Source organism: Syngnathus typhle, linkage group LG18 (genome assembly GCF_033458585.1).
Source record: "Syngnathus typhle isolate RoL2023-S1 ecotype Sweden linkage group LG18, RoL_Styp_1.0, whole genome shotgun sequence".
NCBI classification, from domain to species: domain Eukaryota; kingdom Metazoa; phylum Chordata; class Actinopteri; order Syngnathiformes; family Syngnathidae; genus Syngnathus; species Syngnathus typhle.
This window is the reverse complement of record NC_083755.1, coordinates 3,764,881-3,779,851: the sequence shown is the minus strand read 5'-3', so window position 1 is coordinate 3,779,851 and position 14,971 is coordinate 3,764,881. Positions and strand designations below refer to the sequence as shown.

The window sequence follows — 14,971 nt, the reverse complement described above, 5'->3', positions numbered from 1 at the left end:
CACATGGTAATTGTACAAAAAGCGCAAGTTCTCGGCGTGATTTTGAGAGGATTTAGCTCTCCTAAAATATTCTAATGTGAACTTCTAATGTCCGTGCGTTACATAAAACAAATAGTAAAAAAAAAAAAAGGAAGCTGCTGCACGAAACTATTTTTGTCAGAACCAATGTCGGCTTATAAGCAGTTAGCAACAGTAGCACTTTATCACATTTATATATAAATGTGTGTGTGTGGGGGGGGGGGGGGGGTATAACAGAACGGAGATGTGTGTTTCCTTGCAGTCACAGAAACGTATTAGACAGTATCTGGGTAAAATGCGATCCTCCTCGAGATGGCAGTGTGATGATTATCTTTTGCTCTCTGGAGTTATTTGTACTTTGCTATAAGTATTTATTTCTGGCTATCTTTACTTTCACTGCCTTAAATGGTCAAAATAGCCTTTTTACTATTTTTAATATCACAGATCAAAAGATGTAATCTAGCTACCAATGTATTTTGTATCTGATGTTCAATTTATCTTAAATATGTGAGTACTTAATAGTAACCTTGATTGTTTTCTATAATCTTCTGCTCCAGCCTCATTTTCAACTCGGAAACCAGCGCAGAGCTCATATTGCCCTCCTTGCGACGACACGAGTTGCCTTTCTTTGAGCCTTTGGAGGACAAGGCTCCAGATATGGTGGGAACAGCACGGGACCACTCGGGGGGTCGGTAGTTGGCCGGGGGCAGACACGGGGCGCAGGGTGGCGGTGGCGGCCTCGCTTTCTGATTGCCGCTCTTCTGCTTGGGAGTTCCCTCCAGATCCTCCATGAGAAACTTCTCGGAGGGGTTGCGAATTTTAAACGCGGACATGTTGAAACTCCAGGGCTGCCGATGCCTGGGTCTCCTCTTGATGATGCGGCGCGCAGGCGTCACCCTGTTTTGGGACTTGGCGTTGCGCATGTACATAGCCGTAGAGATGAGAACGGTCGCTCCTACCAACAAGCTAATAATGAACGTAAGCATGCCCAACGCTTTCATGGGGTTGTCCCTGCTTTTCATTAAAAAGGCCGCCATAGGCCCCTTTAGAGGAATCTGCAAAAGATCACAAATAGAATCGGAATCATCCAAGCGTCATTCGAAGCGAGCGATAGATTGATAAGCGAAGCACTGGCAGAGGAGTGCGATTTGACTTTGGCATGGAGCTGATATGATGGATGATGCGTCCGTCACAAACCAGAGCCCTGGGGCATGTTTGTGTAAGAAAAACTTTAAGGCCAAATGGAAAATGTTTGGCAGCAATTTGTTCTATAATGGAAAAAGCTCTGCCATTTACATCAGTCAGTCTCGAAACTACCCACGCGATTCTTTCCCGCAAGTTCTGCCTGGCGACAAGCGGCCATGGAACTAGAAAAACGGAAATATATTTTGTACCTCTCTCAAACACGCCCTAAGACCTTCACCGAGCAAACCGAGAAACAAAGACGGGACACGAAGGTATCCCTTCCCTCACTTGGGTCTGCGAACCACTTTGATATAGTTACTTTCCGGGTTGATTCTGGACCTTTTCACTGAGTTACAGTACAGGATTGTGGATATGCAGACGGTTAGCAAAACGAAGGTCACGACAAGGCCGAAACAAATTCCAAAAACGGTCAGCGGACGCTTGCTGAGGCCCAGGAAGTACGAAACAACGCGTCCCTTGACCTGGAAAGCACGATGCACAACACACAAGACCAGAAACAAACAATCATCAACATGCGGAATGACGTGATGAAAACATAGGTGAACATGTATAGTTGCGTATAAATGCAGAAGGGCGATAGCAGCAGCCGCGAGCGTCCAGAGTTAGCGTAGCCTTACCGCTTCTGTGATGTCAATGTTGACCACGGCGGTGGTGCTAAAAGACGGAGAACCTTGGTCTCGCGCCTCGACCACCAGCGACCACTTGCAGGCCTTCTCCATGGTGATGTTGTTCACTATCTCCATGGACTTGATGTACGGCTTCAGCTTGATCTCGCCCGTTTCGGCGTTGATGTCAAACGCGTTGTCGGGATCCGCCGTCATGATGCAGTACTCCACGACGTTGTTTGGAGACTCTGCGTCGTCGTCCACCGCCTGCGAGCGGACCGGTCGTAGTCGGACATTTTATCTACTCGAGCAAGAGTTGACCGTATTCCTCTTTTGTACACACCCTATTAAATACTTCACCACGCACCTCTACTTTGACGGGCGTTCCGATGATCATAGTCTTCTCTAGTAGCGGCTCCTCAAATTCAGGCCAGTGGTCGTTCATGTCGAGCACGGTGACAAAGACCTCGGCCAGGCTGTACTTTCCCTCCGAGTCTTGCGCCTTCACGTAGAAGTTAAACTTGGAGCGAACCTCAGCGTCCAACGTTGTCCACGGCTGCGTGGAGATGATGCCCGTCGACGGGTGGATGGAAAACCTGCGCGATATTGTCTAAAATTCACCAAAGGCTAACGAAATAAATACGTTATTTATCCGGATGTGTTTCAACACTAGGCTTGCTTCCATTTTATTCACTGTGATAACTCACAAGTCTCTCGCAAACTGCTAATTTTCACACAATGAACTCAGGTGGTCGCCTACAGAGGAGCATAAATTTGCACTTTAACACCCGTACACGTTCTCGCCTTGCCACAACCCCGTTTCTCGGGCTCCAGCTGTCAGCCTGTTTGTTAATTGGCTCTTCCGACGCGAGATGGCCGACTATTTTTAACTCCCCAATCCAATTAGGAGATGAGCGGGAATCTTGCAGCCATCTTAGGAGCGAGGCTGTTTGGATAGCGCTGTAGCCGAATAAACCGGTTTTCCTCTTCTCTTTTCGATTCGGAACGCTAATCGTGGATCAGGACCGTCGCTCCCAGATCTCTACGTGCGAAAGCAGTAGTTAAACATCTAATCTAGTTTACTTACAAATCTGATCCTGATCCATAGATGCTGTATTTGACTTCACCCCAGGGTCCTGAATCGGGATCATTCGCCTGGCGGAAGAAGCAGGATAAAATTTCGATTGTGGTTTGGAATCAAATGTCAGAAAAGAGGATGACTGACTGTAACAGTGGAAACACTGGTGCCTCCGGGCGAGTTCTCTGCGACCCTGGCGATGTAATACTCTGACGTAAATTTGGGAGTGTTGTCATTAGTGTCCAGGAGGTTGATCACAATGTCTGCCGTCGCGCTGAAGCGCTCCGGAGTGTCGAGCTCCACCGCCAATAGCTGTAATAATAATACTTCATTTTATTGATAAACAAAGGTTTCTCGAATGGATAAAATATCCTAATGCCATAATATCATTTTCAATCCCGACCTTAAATGAGAGCGTTGGTCCCTTTTCGTAGTCAATGCCGGACGTGTCCTCCACGATAATGGTCACCTGGGCTTCGTTCAGGACTGTCTGGGGCACCACTCGGAGAACACGGCTCGGACCTACCAGTCTCAGTTTGAATTTGGCGTTTGCCCCCTTGGGAAGAAAAATGACAGACATGAGAAGATAAGAAGCTAGAAAGTGGAGGGATTACATCCAAATAACAAGCCTGCGTCCGAGCCAACCTACTTGATCAGAATCGTTAACGGTGATCTTAAACCCGCGCAGGATCTCGCCCGACGGAGGGTGCTCGTACATGGTGACCTCGAACTTGCTCTGCGGCCCGTTCTCGCCGTAAAATGTGGGCGGGTGGTTGTTGAGATCCACCACTCGTACCGTCACCACGGCGATGTTGTAGTCCTGAAGCAGATCTTGGGCTCCTACCTCAGATGCCTGGTTGGGAACGTTACGCGCTCATAAATAACCAAATTGTTCATGTCAATATTTTCAGAAGCTACCTTGACTTTAATTTCGTAGAGTTCGTTTTTGAGCAGTGATGGGTGCGTTGTCAAGGTGATGCATCCGCTGGTGCTGTTGATGTCAAAGACGCCGTCACTTCCTGTAAGAGACCTTCTGCGTTATCGTGGCTAAATGGGTCAAGAGTCATCCCACTGCACGACGTTGCTTTTACCATCGATGATGGAATAATAAATGGGATTGGGATTCCCTTGATCCCCGTCTCTGGCGTACACGGTGAATACCTCTGAGCCCTAAATGACAACAGTCGTATCAAACTCGTGTGTCGTTCCGGGCTAGTGTAGCCAACCGCAAAAAAACTTACAGGAACGGAGACTTCGTAGATATAGCCAAAGTAAGGCGTTCCTACAAAAGATGGAGGCATGTCTTGGGCATCGAGGACGTTGACCGTTATGGTGGCTGTGGAGGACAAAACCTGAAGTTTGCCCTTGTATTTTCCTCCTCCATCCTGAGGAAAACAGTAGGAGGAACTTTTATTAGAATTTCTTCGGGTCTGTGAACCTTGACTTGTCTGACCTTGGCCACCACTGTCACAAAGTGCGTGGGCGTGGTCTCGTAGTCCAGACGCTCGCCGGGTTTCACCCTCAGGATCCCGCTGTGGGCGTCGATGGCGAACTTGGAGAATGGCGTCGGCTGATGACAGACAAGGGGTTCAAATTTTGGTTACTGTGATCAGCGACAACATGACAGACGTTTGTCACTCGTGTTGGCTTGCTGGAACGGAGCGAACGTAAACCCTTGTTAAGCTGTCAATGCAAAATGTAATTAAATTTTAATCCACGCAAGTCACACATTTACAAACTGCTCATTCGGTATGAGATTAATCTTTTCCCGCCACGCGATATTCCATCACTCCAATGACCTTTTTGTTGTTGTTCTTTTCATCCCAAACTCGTCTAACTCGGAGGAAGCGACGGTGCGCTAAGTCTCGCTGTCCCCCCCCCCCCCTTTTGTGTGCTGCCCCCACAAACTGGACTAAAGAAAAAAAGAAACTGAAAATCCAATTTCAAAAGAAAGAAAATGACCGGAATCCGATCAAGACAAAAGTGTGCCTCTGCGAAATAGGGCAGCTTTGGATTTCTGGAAATTCAAATGCAAAATAAATCCCACTTCTCACGCTCAATATGATCATCTGCATAACTGTGAAGGCTGGAAGCTCACCTGCAGGGAATAGGAGACGCTGCCTCCTGAGCCCAGATCTTTATCCCGCGCCAGGACTCTGTAAATGCTGCTGCCAGCTATGACATCCTGAAGAAGCACAAAACGACCATTAAAATGTTTGCTATTTTTGATACACTTTTGTCATCGTTTCAGATCAGTCCTACCTCGGCAATATCGACGATAAAAGGCAAGTTTTGGAACCGGGGCGGTTCGTCGTTGGCGTCGGTGACAAACACTCTCACCTTTTCAACCACCTGAAAACAAAACACAAGACAACTAAAACCTCTCGCCTTTCGGACAATGGTAACCCGCCTTTGCTTACTTACTTTATTCCGCCCGTCCGTGATACTAACGAGCACAGAAATCTCATCTTGTTCCTACAAAATAAACATTTTGTTAATTGCAGCAAACTTCCCGAGATCACCCTAAGAACTCACCTCTCGATCCAGCTCCAGAACGAGAGTCACGTTTCCAGACTTGGGATCCACCCTAAAATACTCCGTGGAGCCCATTTGGAACGTCAGACCGTATCGGATGGGATCGCCCTCGGGATCGCTGCCGTTGAGGACATAAATCTGCGTGCCTGGAAATAAAAGCACGGTAAGACACGTTATCAATCATCCGTCCGACAAAAACAAATCGAATCAGATAATGTAGAAAATTCATCTCGTACCGACCGGGGTGTCCTCAGAGATGCTGAACAAAGCCATGTTCCCATTTGTACCGCTGGGTCCATTGTCGTAGAAATACGGAGCGTAGTCCGATTGTCCTTCATCGGAAAGCCGAGTGAGGATCAAATGAGCAACATTGACACCGATAATCGTTAGATTTTGTCCCTAAGAGTAACTTACTTGCTAGAAACAAAGCAGGAGGCGAAAGCAGTGATGAGGAAAAACAATGGGGAACATTCAAGTGTCAAATGACATTTTTCATCGAATTCAAATCCAAAATAAACCTTTTTGAAGAGCGGCGCTCTAAAGATGGACCATCCCAGAAGGGATTAAGCGCCTGCCTAAGAAGTCTTATCCATGCGCAAATGAAAACAAGCCTTACCCAAACTGAAGTGCAGGAGGAGAACAAAGGTGAAAGCCGACGTTTTCTTCTCTAGCTTCATCCTGGTGGGGCACCGAGGCCCGGTTGGCTCATGTGGAAGGCTTTGGGGGGCTGGCGGGCGCTTGGTTGGTCGGGCGGCGAGCTGTGTGCCCTTCTTCAGGCTGCTCAAGAAAAGGCTGGGACTCGCTAATCCAGTGACGCATCCTTTCTCTGCGCATACTACGCTGCCGACGCCACAGCTCACACCTTTGCATACGCACAAAAAGTCAGCCACGCCTCTCTTACACTGCTCTTTTTTAGCAGCCTATCCAATTTGCTTCTTGGCACCAATTCTGTCAGTGTAGAGCTTCATGGGCATTTGATTTGCATCCAAATATTGATTGCATGTGCAGAGTTTTTACACCTTAGCCCAATGTTAACATGTTTAATTGGTGTCAGGGAGGTTTGACAATTAGCAAGTGTGGAACAAAAATAGCATTTGACGCTCAATTACGTTAGCCAATCACAATGCAGGATCATTCGGGATTGGAAATATTCAGGACCACCTGCATTTGTTGACGCATTGCATGCTTTCATAATTCAAATGAGTGATTAGTTACTAACGTTTTTTAGTAACGTTTATAAAGTATGGTTTTGTAGACATTACATGGGGAGGTTCGAATGAGGAGTGACAAGTTAAACATTAGAAACAGTTAAATGTGTGTCGTTAATGTAAAGTTGTGGGATCCAGATGAGTGCACCTTTATCGCATTTAGCTGCAGTTGTTTGCATCTGCTACGAGTGTCCTTGCTTGGTTGGGAGGCTTTAATTTGAGCGGAGCAACCAGATGGTGGACAAGAGGATTATTATGTGCCCTAAGCCTTTGTCATCTGCACTCTATGTGCGTGTGTGCGTGCGTAATGCAAAAGCAAGTATAAATAAGGTAATCAATACTGCCTTTACAAAATCTAAAATTAAAGTCCAAATACACAGAAGACTGAAAATTAAGTATCAACATGCTTTGGGGTTCAAGTTTCCTTTATGATGCATATTAATAATACTTACAATTCACCACTAGGTGACAGTGTTGCTGTGCAAACGTTTCTGATGTCTATTATGCATCGTCACTTGGTGAGTAGTCTTAACTTATTTTAATATACCATGACTAAGGTCTGATGAACATTTACTAAGGACTAATAAAGTGATTGAGACAACTAGAATGCATCAATTGACCTAAATTACAAGTCAAAACAAGGACAAATGTTGTCAATATGAATCATTTATTGAATTCCACTGTTCCCTTACAAACAGACTCCGAACAGATCCGTTTTCGACAATAAATACAAAATGTTAATGGATGACTGGCAGAAAGGAATCAATTCTACCATGACTGAGGTCTCTGCCTTTAAGTGCTTTGTTACAACTTCTTTACCACGTGTTTAGAGACTGCTTGCGATAAACACCTTGTTTGTTGCTAACTCCAAACACCAGATAGCTCTGTGGAAGTGTTGAAAGAAAAAAAAAGAAAAGAAAACTCCTTTGGCTGTTCACTTCCTTCTGCCGCCGCCACCATTTGCCAGGATCATCACCAGCCTGGTGAAGATGTTCAGGGTGTCCATGTAAATCCCCATACAGCTGGAAAGAACACAAGAACGATTAACGCAAAAACAAAAGACGCTACTCAGTCGCCGTTTGGCTCAGACGTACGCGTTAATAGGGTCGTATTTTTGCACTCCGTAGAACGGATGCGTCTCGGCCTTCTTGACGACCTTCTGCGTGTCGTAGAGCAGGAACATGCTGAAGAGGACCAGGCCGCCGTAGACGGCCACAGAGTACAAGCCGGCTCCGAACGCCGAGGTGGGTGGCAGGAACATAGACCCTGCCCGTGGAGTTAGATGTCATCTTCCAACTTCGAGTATCCATCTTGTTTGTGTGCACTCACCAATAGAGGAAGCGAAGACCAGCCCGAAGCCGACAGCCAGGGGTCCGCCCATGTTGAGGAACTTTTCGCTGGGGGCGCACATGGCCACCGTGGACAGGCCGCCCACAATACCTGCCGTGTACCAGGCGGCCCGCACCATCAGGGGTCCACCCAGGAGAGTGAGCGGAGCCACCACAGCACCCATCACACCTAGACGGAAAAATATTCAGAGCAAGTATATTTGTGTGTGCCTTGCCTCCTCAGTAGAGGTTGGGCAACATTATTTGAGACATTATTGCCCTCTAGTGGTGTATCGACGTACCTGCATGCAGCATCCAGGCCAGGTGCTTGGGCACCGGGCTGTGCTCATACGAAATGGACCGGACCAGCATGCCAGCGCCGATCATAGCAGCAAAAGTAGCTCCGATAGCCTGGAAGGAATAAAACGCCTCTGTGACTCCACTGACGCTGATACCCTAATGTTCTTTGCAGTGATCCTCACTATCCAGGAGCCTCTCATCATGAGTCCCATGAGCGCCGGGGTTCGATTCACCGCGACGGCGGACAGAGCCGTCAGTCCGACGCTGCCCGCAAAGTACATGTAAGTGGAATGGATCCGGTCCTTCACATACTGAGGCCAGATCCTGCACAAAAGAAGGGGAAAAGACAAACAAAACATTTAAACAACTTGTGCAGCATAGGGACAGACCCTTCAAAAATGAAGGAACAAAGCAAAGTGTAAAATGAATGTAATTGTAAGGTAAGGCAAAATGTAATAAGTTACAAGGAAACAGTATAAAGCTAAGTATGTAGCATTGAATGAGCCACTATGTACTCACACTGCTTTCTCAATGGCACCAATCTCATTGGACATGCCCATGCCGTAGTAGCATAAAGCTCCCAGGCCCACTGCTGCACCGCCAGCTAGAATCATTCTTCCCATGCTGTCAACTGAACAGATATCACATTGAGGAGACGAGGTCTGTTTACAGGGCAAGCTACTCTTTCCAGAAACATAGCAATTCCCTCCTCTTCCCGCTATTCTTACTTTTTAAAGCCGTGCCCGTGGCCGGCTCGAAAGCCGCCTCCTTGAGTTGATCTCTGGTCGTCTTCGCCCGGCGGAAACCAAATCTGGCCTTTGAGGAAAACCCCTGGGCAAAACAAAGAAAGTTTCCAGTGCAGAACTTATTGAAACATATTGTGAGACTGGAAACGTTTCTGTTGTATTAGAATCCGAACAGGTTTGTCATTGCACCACAGGGTGAGTTACCTGCTGGGGCGTGAAGTGGGTTGGGCATGGCTTCAAGTTGAGGGTGAACGTCCTTACAGCGCCGGAGCCTTTGGTTAGCCCGGGACGGAGCCCGGCGCCGAGCGGGGGGAGGCTCCTCAGGCATGTCAGTCTTGCCACAAGCATGGTTTCGTTTGTTCGTCAGCCTTGAAAAACAACACCCAGCTCGGTGATAAATATCGAAACTACAATAGAAGCCTTGACAAACGCAATCGAACATTCGTTTGCGTGACGTACACTTTATTGACATGTGACGCAGAGACAAAGTCTGAATGCATCAACTATGCAAACGTTGGTAAATTACGCTCTACTATATCGATAATGCGGTAAATGAATGTTACTTACGAAGATGTGCGTTGTTCACCTTGTGGTCAAGATCTAACCACGGAGAATGATGTTGCGCGAGCTTCTGACGCAAGTGTTTTGCAAGCTTCGTGAAGCTTCTCGGTGACGTCATCGCGGAGCGACGTGTTGTTGGGAAATGTAGTTCTTAAACGTCGAGTAGAAGGCGTCATACAGAAGGTAATAAAGAAATAATTTACTGTTTTGTAGTGATGTAATAATTGTGTTCAGGCTTAATATTTACTCTTGTGCTTATTTTACAATGGGTTGTTGGGATTGACGATGTTTCTGATAATTTGATCTCATTAGAGGATGCAAATTATTATTAAAATTATTAAAACTTGTTGGTTGCATTTGTAAATTGAGGTCCATTTCTTTGTGCAAATGCATCGACACTTATTCAAAGTTTACCCCACTAGAGAGAGCCAATTTGCCTTTGTTGTGACTATAATGAATTTGCATAAAGCAACAATTGAAGACGGAACGTTGTGGCAGAATGTGTTAAGTAACATTTTGCATGCAGTTTGCGTAAATGTGCAGTTTATATATTTATTGCCTAGGCTTTTTTCCTTTTCTTTTTTTAGATCATTCACTTTTTCTATGGGAGGTCTCTTCGTACGTCATCCAACCAGGGGCAAACAGTTGGTCCGAAAACTTTTTTCATTCAGTTCAGCGCACAGTCTGACCCGCATCTCCTCCACTGGAATTACGGAACCCCACACATGCCTCCTTTTGGGACTCCTGGACAACCTTTTATGTGTGGGTGGAGGAAATCATGGAATTAATAATCCGAGTTGGACGCGCTCGTTTTGATGGATTAAACAGCGTGGACACATCAGCATGGTGAGTAGACGACTAACGGGACACCTGATTCAGTCGTTACAGTGGGAATGAAGAAGTTAATGTAATGTGGTGAGCCGCTGACAACGCAACTCAGTTGCGAGAGGGTGTGACTTCTAATTTAGAATCTTCATTAAAATCCCATGACTACAGTATTACTGTGGCGGACCTCAGTAGCAAGCCTACAGTTCGAGGTAGGGTGACATGTTTGTCTTTTGCGATGTCTTTGTTGTTTTGAAGACTTATTGTTGGCAGACAGTCATGAAATAGAGTTCCTCACTTCTACCACATTACTTGCATTATTCAATTATCTCAACCAATTGTATTTCAGGCACTTAAATAATTACAGTCAGAAGTTAAAATCGAGATTTTGTATTAAAAAATAGAAATTAAAAAAAGGCAATAAATTGTGTTCGCCTCGCGAAGCGCCTCAAAACGCCTGCGGCAATTTTGCAGGCTTTATTGACTGTCTCTGGCATTACATGACCTGAGACGAACCTGTGGTCTGATCCCGTCTTTGACGTGCGAATGACCCCGATGGGTTTGACCTTTGATGAGGGGGGGGGGGGGGGGGGTCACTCTACGTGAAGAGGCCTTTTGTGGTCGCGGCATGCGGCAGAGTGGTGCAAGATGGAGCTGAAAATGTCCCCCTCCCCACCCAGTATATTTACACCAGTGCTTCACAACTGTTGCCAATTCCTGTGCATTTGCTGCAAATATTGTACTGGCACAATTGGTTTTGAAACAAAAGGACGGGAGGAGTGAGTGTTATTGAACAATGAATGAATGCGCTACTCGGGGCCAGACAGACAAGGCCAATTAGCAACTGGTATGACTGCTACGAGTCAAGGTTGACTACCGTCTGCTCTAGGTCAGATGCCTTCCTTGTGCAGATAAGATAGGGCGTCATATTGCAGTAAATTTCTCACTCTGGCAGCCTTGTGTGGTTGTTCTCCACAGTTTTGATGTTGTTTTTATACACAGGTTGAAACATTGCAAGAACCGCTCTGAACAAGAGGGCAATACAAAGAACTGCGAGACCTGTTAAGACAACCCTGGTGGCGGTGCGGGGACGGGGTTTGAGCCATCGGCAGAACTCATTAAGAAGCAGACCCGGGCGCCGCCACAGCCGAGAGAATGAGGATCAAATACAGCCTACCCGTCGTCTTTTTTGTGGCGCTGGTCATCATCGAGAAGGAGAACAACATTATCTCAAGGTGAGTCCGCAACGTTTACTGACAATATGTATTGGGTTGTGATTGTGATTCCATTCCTTGTGTCAGGGTGTCTGATAAACTGGCCTTGAAGCAGACCCCCCAAACCCCGATACAGCCCAGCCGATCCGCCAACGCTCTTTGGAAGCGCAACGATTCCTCCGAAGGCAAGCTGAGCTCGGCTTTCATGCTGATGAAGCGGCGCTTGGAGAATTACAGCGACTACCGGCCGCTGGCGGCCGAGACCAGTCGCAGAAAAAACATTCTCCTCCTGGCCACCACCAGGACGGGTTCATCCTTCGTGGGTGAGTTTTTCAACCAGCAGGGCGACAACATGTTTTACCTCTTTGAGCCGCTGTGGCACGTGGAAAAGATGCTGACTCTGGCGACGGGCGGCACCAACGCCACAGCCGCTGCCAAAGCGTATCGCGACGTGCTCCGCCAGCTCTTCCTGTGCGACTTCTCCCTGCTGGAGCGCTTCATCGACCCCCTCCCCGTGGATCACGTCACGGCCTCGCTCTTCCGCAGAAGCTCCAGCCGCTCCCTGTGCGAGCAGGCGGTTTGCGGCCCCTTGGTCAAAGGCGTCTTTGAGCGCTACAAGTGCAGCAACAGACGCTGCGGGCCCCTCAACCTCACCACAGCGTCCGAGTCCTGCCTGGAGAAGGAGCACAGGGCCATCAAGTCAGTGAGGGTGCGCCAGCTGGAAACCCTCCGTCCTCTGGGCGAGGACCCGCATCTGGACGTGAAATTCATCCAGCTGGTCCGCGATCCTCGGGCGGTGCTCGCCTCGCGCATGGTGGCCTTCGCCGCCAAATACGACAACTGGAAGCGGTGGGCCGACAACAGGGACGTGCCCATGGATGACGACGAGGTGAAGAAGCTGAAGAGCAACTGCAACAGCATCAGGATGTCGGCGGAGATGGGCCTCGGGCAGCCGGCGTGGCTGCGCGGCCGCTACATGCTAGTGCGCTACGAGGACATCGCGCACTTCCCCATGAGGAAGGCGGCCGAGATGTACAAGTTTGCCGGGATCCCCTTCACGCCGCAGGTCAAAGCCTGGATCCTGAAGAGCACGCAGGCCTCCAAGGAGACCGGCGGCATTTACTCCACTCAGAAGAACTCCACCGAGCAAGTGGAGAAGTGGCGCTTCAAGCTGCCCTTCAAGATAGTGCAAGTGGTCCAGAAGGTGTGCGGGCCCACGCTGAAACTCTTTGGCTACAAGTTTGTGACAAGCCAAGAGATGCTAACAGACAAGTCAATCAGCTTGATAGAAGAGCTTTGGTAGACTCTGACGCAAGGACGGACACAAACGCATATTTATTAGTTATCGTAAAGCAGATGTTTATCCAGATATTTAACAACTTTTTACTTTGTTTTACTATTTAAACTAGCCGGAGGGAGATGATTTCGTCTCGTCCACAAATCGCAAGCTCGGCCTGTGAAAAGCTGCCTTTGTATATTTTTTTGCACTGGGGCCATTTTTGTCACTCCAACACAAACGGGCATGTCGTGCGACTTGAATTTCGGAGCTAACAGAAGCGTTCCCAAACGAGCAAGTTAATGGGGGGGGGACGGTAAACATTAACGACCTGACTCTGGGAACCTCCGCTGTGAACAGCTCCTGAGTTGGCAACCAAAGAAACTCCAAATGAAGCGTTCGCTTTATAAAAACAAAGAAAGTGGAAAGAAGCTATCGCCAAAATCAGTCACTCCAGCGTTTTCATCATTCCTCCTCCTTTGCAGATTGACGTCCTCGCTAACTGTTTGGAGCGGTCATAGACCAATTTGGGGGGGGGGGGGGGGGGGAAGATGTTCACATTGCCGTCCAAACACGCCGGACCCCGCAGCTGGTTTGCAGATCGGTGCATCGTTTATTTGTGAGTCTGGCGTCTATTGACACAAGCCTCTTGACCGCTGATAGAAAGATGCGGGGAAAGAGGGAGGCCTTGATAGCTGCGCTCGCCGCTTTAAACATTGGTCTCCGTTAACACGCTTTGACGCCGACTTGCGAGTACCCTCTTTGTGGGGAGGGCGCCGGGTTAGCGCCACATTGTTATGTTGAATCGTGACCTTATTTGGAAGAGTTATCGCTTATCTCTCAGTGATCATTGGGTAATGATGCTGTAAAAGGAAGTGCACAAACACTGTATGGGGAAGGGGGGGGGGGGGGCAGAGTGCAAAAACAGACATTGTACAATTCATCAGAAAAAAAGGTTCAAGTTGTTAAATGTCACATTGTTTGAATTTAACTCAAAATAAACAAATGGAATTACACCTTGTGTAGCTCAAATACTAACCCAAATTGGAAGTGCTAACGATTAGCATCAATAGTCACAAATAGTTGTAATATTTTATTGTTTGTCTGCAGGCCAATTATACTGCCTCCTAGTGGCCAAGGCCAGCACAGCAGAAGGAGCAGCACAGAAGTGAATTGGGGCATTAAATCATGTTGAATTGCTAGCATTTGATTACATTCTGTAGTTATGGTTTTAGAAAGTGCAATGTTATAGAGTATTACTTTTCCTTCTGAAAACAATTGTTTTTTTTTTCTTTCTAATTGCTAGTTATAATGCTGCGACATAACTTCCTGGTGCATAGCGGATGTCAAACAGACTGAGAGTGCCACCATCATCATCTTAACCAGGAATGTGAGAGGGGTTGTGTTTGATTGCAACTCCCTCCATCGTTTGGAATAAATGCCACCCTGTGTAGGTGTAACCTTCCTCTAGCGCACGTAAAAAAAAAAAAAAAAGCCTCCACTTGTGCCGTCCGCAAAAATGTCTATGTAGCAGTGAAGCGCTCCCCTTTTGCACACTGGCTGCTTTGTACGGCGCACTGTGTGTTTACCGCAGTAGCTTCGGCTATTTCAGTAACTCAAGGTTGCAATTAGGCCGACTTTACATATCATGTGGTCGGCTGGGTCATTTTGACCCCGCCCTGTCACATGCACGCCATATCTTTTTCTACTCTACTCCCTTTACTCATTCTTTCATCTATTAAAAACAAACTCCTTTGCCTCCAAATTAGGCCACCCCACCCTCCTGCTTCATCGCCCACTGTGACCAGAAACAGCATGACTTCTGTGCAGTCATTTTGTGAGTTATCTTGAAATTGTTACCATCTTTGGTTTTCAAATTCCCTTTGTCACTTCTAAGCCACAACAGGAACTACATGGGTATATGTGATAGACCCCATGTGCTTTAGTTTCCGCTTTCCATCTTTCCAGCACTGAAGTCGCTTTAAACCGATGAATTGATGCATTGCAGGTCAAAGTCAACATATGTTTTTATTGTTGTATTTCTTTTTACATATTTCTGTACCGTGTGTTC

At 47.2% G+C, this 14,971-nt stretch overlaps 3 protein-coding genes across 5 annotated transcripts; 1 reads left to right on the top strand and 2 right to left on the bottom strand.

Annotated features, from left to right (window-relative positions):
• Nucleotides 1-533: 533 nt before the first annotated feature.
• On the bottom strand, nt 534-6,119 carry LOC133143041 (cadherin-related family member 1). Of its 2 annotated transcripts, XM_061264780.1 has the most exons (18): nt 6,059-6,119; nt 5,857-5,859; nt 5,679-5,774; nt 5,443-5,588; nt 5,332-5,382; nt 5,170-5,259; nt 5,006-5,092; nt 4,361-4,477; nt 4,149-4,292; nt 3,999-4,077; nt 3,826-3,926; nt 3,557-3,760; nt 3,311-3,463; nt 3,055-3,219; nt 2,917-2,984; nt 2,197-2,425; nt 1,842-2,096; nt 534-1,073 (listed from the first exon to the last, which is right to left on the bottom strand). In XM_061264780.1, the coding sequence occupies exons 1-18, from the start codon at nt 6,117-6,119 to the stop codon at nt 534-536; spliced, it is 2,589 nt and encodes an 862-aa protein (XP_061120764.1). The 2 variants fall into 2 exon arrangements, with proteins under 2 accessions (XP_061120764.1, XP_061120763.1); XM_061264779.1 differs by lacking the exon at nt 5,857-5,859.
• Nucleotides 6,120-7,300: 1,181 nt separating this feature from the next.
• On the bottom strand, nt 7,301-9,705 carry ghitm (growth hormone inducible transmembrane protein). The gene is made up of 9 exons (XM_061264783.1): nt 9,592-9,705; nt 9,229-9,392; nt 9,007-9,109; nt 8,798-8,909; nt 8,461-8,602; nt 8,281-8,389; nt 7,980-8,168; nt 7,745-7,916; nt 7,301-7,672 (listed from the first exon to the last, which is right to left on the bottom strand). The coding sequence occupies exons 2-9, from the start codon at nt 9,370-9,372 to the stop codon at nt 7,585-7,587; spliced, it is 1,059 nt and encodes a 352-aa protein (XP_061120767.1). The 5' UTR covers nt 9,373-9,392; nt 9,592-9,705; the 3' UTR covers nt 7,301-7,584.
• A 499-nt stretch (nt 9,706-10,204) lies between these two features.
• LOC133143134 (carbohydrate sulfotransferase 3-like) lies at nt 10,205-13,428 on the top strand. Of its 2 annotated transcripts, none has more exons than XM_061264909.1 (3): nt 10,205-10,431; nt 11,413-11,645; nt 11,712-13,428. In XM_061264909.1, the coding sequence occupies exons 2-3, from the start codon at nt 11,566-11,568 to the stop codon at nt 12,925-12,927; spliced, it is 1,296 nt and encodes a 431-aa protein (XP_061120893.1). In that variant the 5' UTR covers nt 10,205-10,431; nt 11,413-11,565; the 3' UTR covers nt 12,928-13,428. The 2 variants fall into 2 exon arrangements, with proteins under 2 accessions (XP_061120893.1, XP_061120894.1); XM_061264910.1 differs by lacking the exon at nt 10,205-10,431 and adding an exon at nt 10,490-10,622.
• Nucleotides 13,429-14,971: the final 1,543 nt, after the last annotated feature.